A 13,212-nucleotide genomic window follows, 5' to 3' on the forward strand; every position below is an offset into this window, starting at 1 on the left:
ATCGGTTTTTTTTTTGCACCGTTTGCCATTGTGACTTGCTGACCCGACCCATCTTTGAAAGGGAGCTTCATAGCTCATCCGATTCCTCCTCCAGTCTGTATCAAGATTCCGATTCTGAGGCCGAGGTGACGGTGGGGGGGGGGGGGGTGTTGGTGCCGTACCGTTCTCGCAGTCCTCTCCCTCCTCGATGGGAACCTTCTCGTATTTGCCGTGCCCTGTGATGATGAACTTGTATCGCTTCCCGCTGGGCGTGGACTGCGGGGAGAGTGAGCGAGAGAGACAGACAGCGGCCAGGTTCAGTCTCTGTCAAGTTCAGTGGTCTGATGTGTTATTCGATTATATGACTCACCAAGAGCTGTTATCTTTGGTGGAGTTGTTATTCCAGTTTGAAAGTGCGGGGGGGAGTATTTGATTTCTTCCAAGTTACGCATGTGCGTGTCTGTATGTGTGTGTGACTGTGCAAGTGTGCGGGTGCGTGTTCATAAGTTGGCACAGTCGGGGGCACAGCTGGTGCATCTGCCAGTCATCTCAGTCAGTCAACCCATGGCACCTGGGTCTGTCCCCGTGACCTCCTGCCGGTGAGCCTTCGACACTTCACGTGGCCTCAAAGTGCACCTGGCCTGGCACAGGTGCCGTGGTGACGTCACCGTAACTCAGTGGCGAATTGCATTTGTTGTTGTATACGTACGATTGCACATGTGCAGAGGTATCGCTGAGCGCACCTGAACACGCGAGCGTGTGTTTTTGCGCGTGTGTTTTGCGCCATTGTGTCCCCTGACCTTGTTGAGCCCAGACTTGTCACGCTCGGAGGCCGGAGCGTCCGACATGTGCTCCCACATGCTGCGCTTGCTCAGGATATCCACGGGGCGCAGATCCTGCGCAGCACACCGTCGGCACAACACAGGCAGCGCCTTCATCGCCTCTCCCGTTCCCCGCTGCAGCTCCCCCACCTCTACCGGATCATCGTCATCATTGATTGAAAGCTCATTTATTTAGGACTGCTTTTTTGTGTTTAGTTTGTTGTCCTGCCCCTGCAACCTCCGATTAGCGCGGTTGGCCACGCACGGTGCGAAAGAAGTTCAATGTACAGTACTTAGCATTAATAACTACAGTCTACATTATAGACTGCCAGTACACTCACCAAACTTAGTAACCAGGCTACAGTCTACATTATAGACTGCCAGTACACTCACCAAACTTAATAACCAGGCTACAGTCTACATTATAGACTGCCAGTACACTAACTCAGAATAAGAATCAGGCTAACAGTTTACACGAGTGTTTTTTTGTTTTTTAGTATTTTTTCTTATTTTTATTCACTTTCTTTTTATTATTATTTTTATTTTCCTATCTACGTGACTTTACCGAAAGAACAAAAGATGCGTGCCCCCCTTTTGGCTGCGAATCCGTCATTTGTCTCGACCACTGGCAAACGTCCATTCTAGCAGCCGTGTCCTGCCCATGCCAGGGTTTCTCAAACGCCAACCCCATGGGGCCCACCACTGCCCACGTTTCAACGTTTACCAATTTACCTCCGGTCAACAGCTCAATCGTGTCTTCGCACGCCGCACGCACACTTCGTCATCGCGAAACGGTAGCCTCACGCTACTTCTTTGTTTCGACCATCAACTTAGTCCACTTGCGCACGCTTTCTGAGGATGGAAAACTCGAGGCAGACTTTTGTCACTCCTCGAGCTGTGGGCGCTGGGAGTTGCCCACCTGTCATAATTTTCGCAGGATCCCATCCCTCCTCTGATTTAGGCAGGTGTGTTCTGGGAAACGTGCAAATCTTCCCAGAAGCATTCAAAGTCACCTTCCGCGGTCAGCTGAGTAACAATGACAAGATTAGTATCAACACACCACTCAGGTCCATGCATTGTGCCTGTAGTGCTCCCATCTTCTTGGCAATCGAGATTGGAAACCCATTTCTTTAGCACTGCTTTCTTGTGTTTCATTTGCTGTCCTTTCCCCGCACCTCCAATTAGCACGTTTGGCTACGTAAGGTTGCCAAAGAAGATCAATATACACGCATTGTGAGACATTCTTGCCCACAATGCGTTCCGTTTTTTTTTTTGTACCCAACCTTAAAGAAAAGTTGGCGACCCAAAACCCGGAGCAAAAACGACCGACGCCCAAACCGGAGCGAGCCGCGCTCTGTTCTCGGCCGGCGCGGGCTTGTGCGACGCCACGCTCATCGGCACGGCGCTCGCCATTTATTTGTACGGGTTGGTAAGGGGAGAGAGGGGGCGGGGGGAGCGCTCGCGGTGTCTGCGACCTGTGGGTTGTAAATCACGGTAATGAGGGCTCGCGATCGCGGCCGCCCGGCCTGACGCACGTGCGCGGCAGCGCGTGCGTGCGTGCGCTCGCGTTAGAACGAAGCGGCGTTCATGAATCATCATAGGTGCTCGCGTGCGAGTTCACCCTTGACACGCACCTGGCGGAGCTATCCTAGTTTTCTTGTTGTTTCTTGGTGATTAATGTGACGCCAAGCTATGCAATGATTAATATCAAAGAGTGACACGTGATGCGATCAGTTGTCGCCGCAGTATATGCAGGGTTGTGATTCAAATGAGTGATTCGGTGTTTCTTGCGTTGCTTTTGTCTCCGTTAACATCGATGTTATTTTGCTTTGAGGCTCACGCAAGTCGCGCGATATCATGAATTCAACGTCGCCTAAGCATGAGTTCACCATTTCTCCATCTCTGAAGAGTTGCCCAGTGGGTGCTTTATTATCATTCTTATTATGATTGTTCATTTGAATTGCCAAGTATTGGCGATTCTTTACCCCCTCCACGTTCCAATTTGATGAATTGTAAATGAAGACTTTGCCATTCCATTCAAAATTCTATTAATTTTTGTCTCCATTTCATCATCTCATTCATATCGTTTATGGTACAATTTATTCTTGTTAGTTTTTTGCCTCTGTTCACACGTAACGTTAGCACGTGATTTACGTAAATTGCAATTAATCGATTCCTTACGATTAATTGCAACGCGTATACGTCGACACGGTCTGAGTGGAAAGTCTCGTGGTCGCTGTTCACCACGGATGCCCTATACACCGGTGTCACGACCAAAAATAGACGTTCATAACGTGGTTTTGCGACTATGACCCGAATGCACCCCATCTCATCAGATCTCAGAAGCTAAGCGGGCTTGAGCCTGGATAGTTATCGGATGGGCGACCACCATGCACAACAAGTTTGTTACAGGCAGCTGCGGGGCTACGTGGTCACTAGCAGCAAAGGGAAATGAAGAAAACAACTACATTGTTGTACGGTACTTCTATGCTCCACGCCTTCACTCAACCCACACTGACCGGCATGGTGAAGATTCGTTAAATAGGTTCCCACAACCTCATCCAGCTGTGGATTGGCAATAGCGCTTGCAAGTTCGCGTGTATTTAAAGTTTGATCTCAATGAGTTCACGGTTCACATCAATGAAGGACAGCGACTTGGAACTTCAGCTCGCGTCCGTTCACCCAAAGCTCTCGCCGCCGCGAGCGATGAACCGAGGACTGCTCGCTCATCGGTGAACATTCCTGATCGCCACTCGGCTCGCCGCCTTCTCCACTGCTTGGGATGCAAACTCGCACGTCACCTAACTAACATTTTTATTTCCTTGGAGATACGGGAATGGTTAGCTGAGCGAGCGGAGCGAGAGAGAGAGAGGAGGTGGGGGGAAAGAGACTCGGCGAGGTTGGTGAGGAACGGCGGGCGCGAGCGGTTTTTCGGGGAAACGCCAGAACGCGTTATTATGAAAATAGATATTTAAACCCTCGTTCCGACTGCTGAGTAGCGGCGAAGCGACGGGGGAGGGTGGGGGGGGGGGTCTCTGGAGGGGGGTGCGACTCCGATGGGGGTTTCAGATTTCCCAGCGCCGGCCACGTTGGCCGAAACGCGGCAACGGCAACGCCGCCGGCTCCAACGGGAGTGAAGCGCCACACTCGCACGAGGCACTCAGCGCGGCAGTTGAAACGATGGTCCAAATTTCTTAAATCCACCCACGGGTATGAACAGGTGCAGCCCCAGTTAGTCGATGGGCAGGTCACAAGTGTGGCTACTCCCAGCTCTTCCAAGGCGTGCAAAGGTAGGCCAAAGCTCCCTCCAGAGGGGTGTTTTTCTTTAGCTCCGTCTAAACGGAGGCCCGAACGCCGTAACGCAGCGGATCCATCTGCCCAGATTGAAGCCCCACAACGATTTTCGTCAATCCACGGCCGGGTGAGGGCATCCCCTGGGGTTTATTTGACCGTACTTCTCCACGCCGGCCGCTCAGTGTGGGGTAGCGATGGTGGTGGGATAGGGGGAGGGGAGCACGGGTGATGGGGGCATTGATGTTGCTGCGCTGCCCCCGCGCCTGACGACGTCGATCTGCGGCGGCCTACGATCGTGGTGGCGGTCGCCCATCCAACCAACAGACTACGCGGGCCCGGGCCTCCTTTAGGTTCCGAGGTCTGACAAAATATGGCGCGTCCCGGGTGGTGAGGTGACAGGCGACCCCCCCCCCCCAAGAAAGAGAACGGAGGTCTAAAGCGAAGAGCGCTCGCTCTCTCTCTGCAGTGTTCTTCGAGACTTCAGGGGGTAGAAAAAAACAAAGCAGTTCGGCGACGCTCTCTGTCGGCTTGGGACATTGTTCCGAATTGCCCAGAACATAACTCCGCAATAATTCATAAAAAAAACAAATATAATTCACCCCAACGTGGGACAGCAGATCACAGCCTGCAGTTAATGCCCCGTCCTGTAGGAGCATTTGACCTTCCGACCCGTGGCAGTTATTTAATGTTAACACATGCTAGATATTAGTTATGTCACATTCCTTAACAAGTAATTGCTGTAACGTATATCTGCCTTGTGACCTCATTGCATCACTGGAGGGTGGGCGTGGGGGGTGGGGGTAGGGGGGGGGTACAGCAAACTCGATGTCGGCTCGACGAAAAAGGGGAGAGAAAAAAATAAACAACGATCAAAAATCGCTTTAGCGTGAATATTTCTCGAAAATAAACAATTAAACAAAGTCGCCGAGTCGCGGCGTTTACGTAATGGCAGCGCTGCACGTGCTTGTGCCGCGGCCCTGATACGAAGATGAGGAATGAGCGCGTTGGCCTCCTCGGAGCAGAAACACGAGCACCCATCGCCACGACGCCCTGGATCGCATTAGCGCTCGCGTGCACGGTACACGCACACACGCACGGTATACACGCTCGCCGCTCGACCGACTCAGCCCGAGACCCAACACGGGCACTCCGGTCAGCCTCTGGGTCGACTCAACCGAAGGTCCACGTCAGGCGGAGGCTGCGGGTTTTGTCGGTCGAGCGTCTAAAGATCCTACCGGAGGCTGGGCTGTCGGTCAATTATCGTCGAGACTCCATCGGACCGAAATGTCAAGCAGGTATGAAGGCTGCGATATCTCGGTCCATTGTCTGAAGACCCCGTGAGAGGCTGGTATATCAGTCTATTGTCTGGAGGGAATCGGCAATAACACCCTGATGGCAACAGATAGAGAAACGCTCCATTTCATGAATCTTTATCTGAACGCTTTGGGAGTTAACTTAGAAGCAGAAACCTACTCCCTCATCACCATAGCTCGATAACCCCCGTGCTCACCACTGCTCTCTAATCTCTCCGCTCACCACCACTCTCTAACCACCTCGTTCACCACCGCTCTCTAACCACTCCGCTCACCACCGCGCTCTAACCATAATGCAACATTGCACCGCTTAGCTCTACATACCGACAGCACGGAGCACATGACCTCGAAACAATTCTAGCCGTGCTCTCAACGAAGAACAAAAAACGATGAGTCGGAGGTGGGTGGGTGGGTGGGCGAGCTAGGGCCAGGGTCTTCCAGATGTGGGGTCACGCGGGGTGCTCGGGTGGGAGTCGCCTTGAGAATTTTGGAGGCTGAGAGGAGGGGGCTAAGAGGGCGGCGAGGAGATGGAGGAGGAGAAGGGGGGGTGGGGGCAGGGTGAAGCTTTGGGAACGAAACTCTCACAAATAGGGTTGACCGCAGCGAGTGCATTGAACGCACTGGACAAACAAACCCGAGTGTGCGTGGTCACCCCCACTCGTACAGCCTCAATTACTCACCCCCCCCACTCCCTACCTCCCCCACCGCTCCACCCCCAGGCGCTTATGTGTAATTGCGTGCACGTAAACACACTGGCACGCTTATCGTCGAGCGCGCGCGCACACGTCCCCGCACGCGAGCGAGTGAGTGCATCTTTTGAGAGATCTGGTTCATCAGAGACGTCGCGATGCTCCCGTGAGATTTATTTTTTTCCTCGTCGTCGATTCGCCGGATGGATGATGAACGGAATGCAATCACCCCCCTCTCTCTCTCTCTCTCGACTCTCTCTCTTTCTCTTCACCTTGTCCGAACACGCAGCGTTGGAGACCTTGTCTCCCAGTAAACGTGCCAACGTTGGGGCCGAGGTTGACAAACGGTTGGAACCGTTTGACCAATGTTGGCCGGACGTTGGTCCAACGTGCGCCACATTTGCTGAGCCAATATTCGCTCAAAATCGATTGCTTTGTCGCTCGCAGATGGCAGTGAGGTGGTGGTTGCCGATCTGTTCGTTATCTCCGTTCGAATATTTTTTTTTCCCATTCTCCGGGTCAGGTCATGCCCTCCCCCCTCGACCCCAACCCTCCCACCCACCAAATAAACAAACGAGGATCTTGGAAAGGGGAATTCTTTTGCAGATATTTTTGTAGCATTGAGAGACAAAGATAAGAACCGTTTTGTGGGATTCAGCAGTGGTTGTCCACTGCATAGACTCGCCCCGGCCATATAAATACGTTACTTCCACCATTGGCTTGGGGGTGGCCGTAAGTGGGTGATGAGCACAGCTCCCATGCTCAATTACTTTCAGAAACGATTTTGGAATTATTTTACTTAAAAATTGTCACACTTTCTAGTGGTGTATTGGTGCGTTTGTGGTGGGGAGCGGTAGCGCAGCGGTCAGCGCGCTGCGGAGTCCCGAATTAAATTCCCGCTCACGGCCAACATCAGTGACGATTTTCTGAACCGGTCCTGGGCCTCCACCGGGGCGACTGAGCCTCAAATGAGTTCCTGGTGCGATGTGTAAACATCGCCACGAGGGAGACAACAGCGGCCGGGCGTGGTGCTGGCCACCCACTCCCTTGTGTCCCGTGCCGGCCTTCATTAGGTGCTCGCTAACAGCACTTGCCCAAAAAGTCTGTTAAGGATATACGCGGGGCGGGGGGAAGGGAGGGGGGGGTCATCTTTTTATTTTGTGTGTTTGTGCGTGCGTGCGTGCGGGCGGCGCGTGCCTTGACAAAATTAAAACGATGGTCGTGCTCCCGAGGCAGTCCATGCGAGGTCAATGAAAAGCAAAGCGTGCCGGGAGCCTCCAGGGGAGGGCGGCGGGGAGGAGGCGGTTCGCGAGTTTTACCTGGCAGTGACAGAGTGCCGAGCACAGAGCTGCTCAAGAGGAGGCAGAAAAGAGGCAGCGTCTAAAAGTGAGAGCGGGGCAGTCGGCGGAGAGAGAGAGAGAGAGCGCCACAGATCAGCTGAAAACAAAGAAAATCATAATTCGAATCACTGAAGCGGAGAGGAACAGAGACGTACGAACGAATAAACTCATAAAAGCACAGGGAGAGGGGGGAGGGTAGGCTTGTGCATTGACTGTCACGTGTCGTCCAGCTGTCACGTGTCATCTGGCTGCTACATGTTATCTGGCTGTCACGTGCCCGGCTGTCACGTGTTATCTGGCTGTCACGTGTCTGGCTGTCACGTGTTATCTGGCTGTCACGTGCCCGGCTGTCAGGCTGTGAGACCGTGTTGCGCGGTCGCAACACGAGTTTGGTTAATTCCACCGCGGCAGTGTTCCCAGATTCGGAGCGCAAATGGTTCTCTTCGAAGGGTTTCAGCCGGGGCCGCAGCACGCACGCTGAACAAGCCTCTAAACGTCACAATTTAATCCTCTGCTTCTTGACGTTCCAATCAAGCCGTGATGGTCGTTGCTATTTAGTAGAGCGCAAGACCATCGCCAAAGATGCGACGTGTCTACCGCCGCTGTAAACGTGTAGAGATGGGCCCGCTGGCCGACTCGGCCGCTTGATTGAGGAGCCTAGCGCGATCGCCTCCTCCCCCTTCTCGGTGGGCGATTATTCTGTACGCCTTCAGAAATAGCGACCGGAACCCACATATACTGCCTACCGAAGTGGGGAAAACCCCCCCCAGGAGCCATGTCCGGCATGAGCGGCTGACGGTGCCGATGATGTCACCAAGCCCTGCCCATCATCACCTCTCCCGTCGAACGGGAGAGGTGAGTGGTCGAGTAATGGATCACTTAAATCACGGGATTACAGCCCAGCTCGAGTCAAGAGCTATGCGTCGTGTTGTTCGGACAGGCAGCACCCCCTCCCTAACCCCCACCCCCTATTGACGTGTCAGCGGTCACAGCCTCAGCTCCGACACGCAACAACGCGCGACCGGGATCGGGCGAGAGCGGTAATAATCACGGAGGGAATGGAGAAAGTTTCAGAGTGAATACGGCAAGTCGATGGGAGAGTCGCGAGCGTCGCAGAGAGTGGCGACAATGGAGACGAGAGAGAATGGAGGAGATAATCCAGGAGAGAGTAGAGAGAATGTAGGATAGAATGGGCTGAAAGAGAGTTGAGAATATCAAGGAGAGGATGGTGGAGACAATGAAGCCGATGTTGTTGCTGTTGTTGTTGCTGCCACCACCGCCGCATTACCGTGGGCTTTGCGGGCTGAGCCGGGACCTTGCTGTCGGCCACGTCGGGCGACTTGGTGCCCCACTGGCTGATGCGGTTGGCCACGCCCACCTTGATGACCGCCAGCTCCTGCGGGCAGAGACACCGGCGGACGAGGTGGACGTTACGTGACGACGGCGATTGAGGAGGTGGCGGCGATGACGGTTGTTGTGGGGGGTCGAGGGGGCGTTGGCGGCAGTGAAGGGCGGTAATGGTGGCACCGATGGGTGTCGTGGTGTGGCGGTCGTGATGATGATGATGATGGTGGCGGTGGACGTGAATAACAAAATCCAATAAAATAATCGCGATCAAAAAATTAGTGTGGTTTCACTGGAGCCAGAGTTGACCGTCAGAAGGTCATGGGATAGTTTTTTATTAGTGTAGAGTTGATCTTATCAAACCAGTCACAAGAACAAAACGTCGCATTTACATTTGTTTCACTTCGCCTGACATCGTTTGAGCGCTGAGGATTAAACATCAAATGGCATGATTGTCGTGCAAACAAAAACATTTCTCCGCGTAGCAGGCTGTCCGGGAAACGCGTGTGCGCCCCGTAGTGTGCAAATAAAAACGGTCACTTGAAAAGTGACCTCCGAAGTAGTTCTGGGTTATCTCCTTCCACGGGCCGCCCTCGAACACGGGGAGGGACGCAGCACCGCTCGTGTGAGCATTCTGAACGGCGCCAATAATACGAATTGTGATATGCACATCCCCGCCCCCCCCACCCTACCCTAGCAAAGCGTTATTTTACTTTTCAAAAAAATATATATCTATATCGAGGAATGGCAGTGACCCCCCTCTGCCCCCCCCCTCCCCACCGATGCAGGCAGCTCCGTTCAGACAAACATCTGGCCCAAGTGGAAAAGGGAGATCGTGAGACATTTGGGGGGGGGGGGGGGGGTCTGAGTATGAAAGGCAGGAAAGAGGGAAAGCATGTGGTTTGGAGTTTCTGGGGAGGGGGGAGAAAGAAATAAATAAATAGCACGGAGCATTCCTCAACTGACTCTCCTAACAGGAGGGTCTCGGAGAAAAACCGCACGGTAATTTTCGAGAATTTGCTGAGTGGTCTCGGGCAATAAAGGCGAGCGTTGTAGTCTTTGTAGGCGGATGTGGGACAGTCGTAACAAGACGTCGTTGTGAGAGGGAACAGCGGACGCTGCCTCGGTGCTCTGTTCTGTGTCGGTCCCGATCACCCAATGCCGCAACATCTATCACCGTTGCGTCTCAATTTAAAACTATCAAAGTTAACGCCACCACAGCCAACGACACAACATTTATCACCATCACCGTTACGTCTCGATTTCTGCCATCAAATCCCACCACAACCAACGCTGCAAATGTGTAGCACTATCATCATCACGTTCCGGATTTTAAACCCGTCAATACCACCATCGACATCTCATTCACAACCAACACCACAACATATCAAAATAATACTTTCCATTTGTAAGGCGCATTTCATTCGTAGATTCCCAATGCACGCCCCGTGTATCTAAACCAGGAAATAAACAGGACCTGCAGGGAAAGTGGCCAGAACTAGGGCGTAAAAGCCAGTTTAAGTAGGTGAGTTTTCATGACAGATTAAAATATATCGAAGCATTACCTCCTCAATTACCACCATCGCCATCTCTACCTTCCGACTGCACAATCGCTCCCTCTAACCCAGTGTTATTCATTGCAAGGCCCGTAGGCCACTGGTGGCCCCTGGTGGCCTTTAGCGCAGCCCCCGACACTACTTAAAGAGTGAAAACACCCCCCCCCCCCCCCATCATCATCGTGCTGCTGTCAAACCCAACAATGTTTCAAATGTGTGGCGGCCCTCGCACTGATGATGTCTTATCGGCGAAAGTGGCCCCCATCATCCCACGCCCTCTGAAATGAAGTTAAAGAACACCGATATAACCGCTGAGCCACCGGGCCGAGAAAGGCTGGAAAGGTGCAGCCCCTGGAAGTGCATGTCCTGTCGGTGGAGGGGGCCCCCCACCTTGTTGGAGGACCCCTTTGGGGCGGCCACGCCGCTGTAGACGTCGCCCGTCTCCCACATGTTCTTCTTGCTAGCGATGGTGTCCACGGCGACGGGCAGGTCGGGGACGCCCTGCTTAGGTGGCTTCGCTGCCTTTGCCGCGCTCTGCCCACACGCACGCAACAAACACAAAGATCCCCCCCCACCCCCGCGTATCCTTTAGCGGACTGTTGGGGCAAGTGCCGTTCGCGAGCAGCACCCACGAAGGCCGACACGGCGCACGAAGGTGGCGAGCACCACGCCCGGCTGCCTTTGTCTCCCCAATGCTGATGTGGTTACACACCGCACCAGGTTCTCGTTTAAGGCCGAGTTGACGTAGTTGAGACCCGGGTACTGGTTCGGATGTTCGTCACCGATGTTGGCTGTGAACGGGAAGCGGACTGGCTGGGTTTGTAGCGCAGTGCGCTAACGTCCACACGACCGCTCCTCACAATACACACATCATAGGCACGTAAATACATGCGGGCTGCATAAACAACGTACACGTGCATAATTTCATACGCAGTCACGTGCCTGCGTACAGAAAGACAAATATTCCCCGTATAGCCTCAACAGATTATTGGGGCAAGTGCTGTTAGCGAATAGCACCTATGAAGGCCGGGATGGCACAACGAGGGGGGTGGGTGGCCAGCGCCACGCCCGGCCATGAACACAGCAAACAAGACAGATTGAACAGCAACCAAGAAACCTCACAATACAAACGAGACTGTAAAAAACGGAACAACATTTACATAAAAATACATATCTATATAAATCTTGGGATTGAATCGTGTGACAACTCATGGACTCGATGGGTGGGCCCGGTTGGGAGGGGCGGACCGTCGGACGCGCACCGCGCTGCCCACCTCAGCGGCCGAAGTGTACAGCTCCAGTTTGCTGTCGATCTTGCAAATCTCGAGCTGCGGCTGCTTGGCCTTGAGACTCCCGCTGGGGAACGGGCGATCACAGTCAACATCATCGCAGCCGCAGGTCGGTCATGATCTATCCACTGCTGGCAAGCGCTGCGATATCACGATCCATCCAGCACCCGCACACAAGCTGATTTAACTGCTCCATCTCCAAGGTGGAGATATATATTTTAAAATATATATTCGTACACATATTATCTTGCCATTTGATTACAGCACAGGCAGATTGCTTTTAGTGCCCCACGTACGGGAGGATTGTGGGAAGAACTTGCACGTGATAGCTGCCTTTAATTTTCCGTTGTAGGGCAATGGGTTCTTTACTCATCATCATAAAGTGGTAAAGTCTGCTCAAACAGCCCCAATTACCTAAAGCTGTGAGAAGGCCTTCACCCAGCAGTGGATTTAAAAGATGGCTGTTCCTTGACTACTGTTGTTTGTGCTTTTCATTTTGATGCAATGTATTCATTTGCTTATTAAATATAAATTTTCCTTGGTAGTAGGGGTTTTCATTTGCTCGGTATGTACGACGTTACGGGACATGAATGACGCTATATAAAATGACAAAATAATATTTTGGTACTAATTATAAGCGCTCGTGTGTGCGGTTCCAATGGCTAAGGTGTGAATGCCGAGGAGCTTGTTCCACTCACCTCCTTTGCACCGAGCGGCTCAGAGACTCGGTCATCTCGCTCAGCTGTTGGGCGGACACATTCGACACGGTTAGTTCGTCGCACGCGTGGGGAGCGGTATCGTGGCGGTCTAGTGCACCACGCTGTGAACCCGGCGACCCGAGTTCGATTCCCGCTCGCAGCTAACACGAGTAACGACTATCTGAACCGGTCCTGGGCCTCACCTAGATCGACTCGGGCTCAAATGAGTACCTGGTGTGGTGTGTAAATATCGCCACTGTAGAGACAAAGGACACCAGCCGTGGTTGCTGGCCACCCACACTCATGAGAATGTTGCAGAGTGTGTATCACGGTTCAAAAAATGTGTGGAATGAAGAAATAAAATAACTTAGACATGAAAAAAATAAACGACCTCTCAGACGAAAAGGCTCCAATGGTTTATACACGGAATGCAAAATTATCCCGGAGAGAATCCACCACGTCTGGCACTACCTATGTATACAGCCTATATATATATCTTAGTACCTAGACTCCCGGCCCTCACCAACCTGCGCTGACCAACGTGGTGAAGTATGGTCAAATAACCCCTGTGACCCCGTGCGGTGTGGAGAGCTCCTCATCCAGCAGTGGAATAACAAGGGGTTCACACGTGCGTGCGTATGCAGAGGCAATGCAGAAGGTAGGGAGGTAGAGAACCCTATGGATATCGTTATAAAACGTTGCAATTATAAAAAAATTAATTATCGGCGAGAACGTTTCAAGACCGGCAAGAGCGGCCACGTCACTCGGCCCTATCGTGCAGTGAGCATCTCTATCCAGCGTGTGCCACCCATAGGTCAACTCTACCTACAACAACGCAAAGATAAAGCCCCGACAGTAGGTGCAGGGTCACAGGCGGGCGGGTGGGCGG

General features: G+C 52.8%; 1 protein-coding gene across 1 annotated transcript in view; it reads right to left on the minus strand.

Moving 5' to 3' along the window:
- LOC116945612 (uncharacterized) overlaps nt 1-13,212 on the minus strand; it is a 78,360-nt gene that overhangs the window by 16,233 nt on the left and 48,915 nt on the right. The window contains exons 8-13 of the mRNA XM_032960091.2: nt 12,324-12,367; nt 11,611-11,692; nt 10,727-10,870; nt 8,725-8,832; nt 780-875; nt 162-255 (exon numbers count right to left, since the gene is read on the minus strand). Coding sequence (XP_032815982.2) covers nt 162-255; nt 780-875; nt 8,725-8,832; nt 10,727-10,870; nt 11,611-11,692; nt 12,324-12,367 — 568 coding nt within the window. The remainder of the gene's footprint in view (nt 1-161; nt 256-779; nt 876-8,724; nt 8,833-10,726; nt 10,871-11,610; nt 11,693-12,323; nt 12,368-13,212) is intronic.

This window comes from Petromyzon marinus, chromosome 24 (assembly GCF_048934315.1).
Source record: "Petromyzon marinus isolate PM22_M1 ecotype Great Lakes invasive population chromosome 24, UKy_Petmar_22M1.pri1.0, whole genome shotgun sequence".
NCBI lineage: Eukaryota > Metazoa > Chordata > Hyperoartia > Petromyzontiformes > Petromyzontidae > Petromyzon > Petromyzon marinus.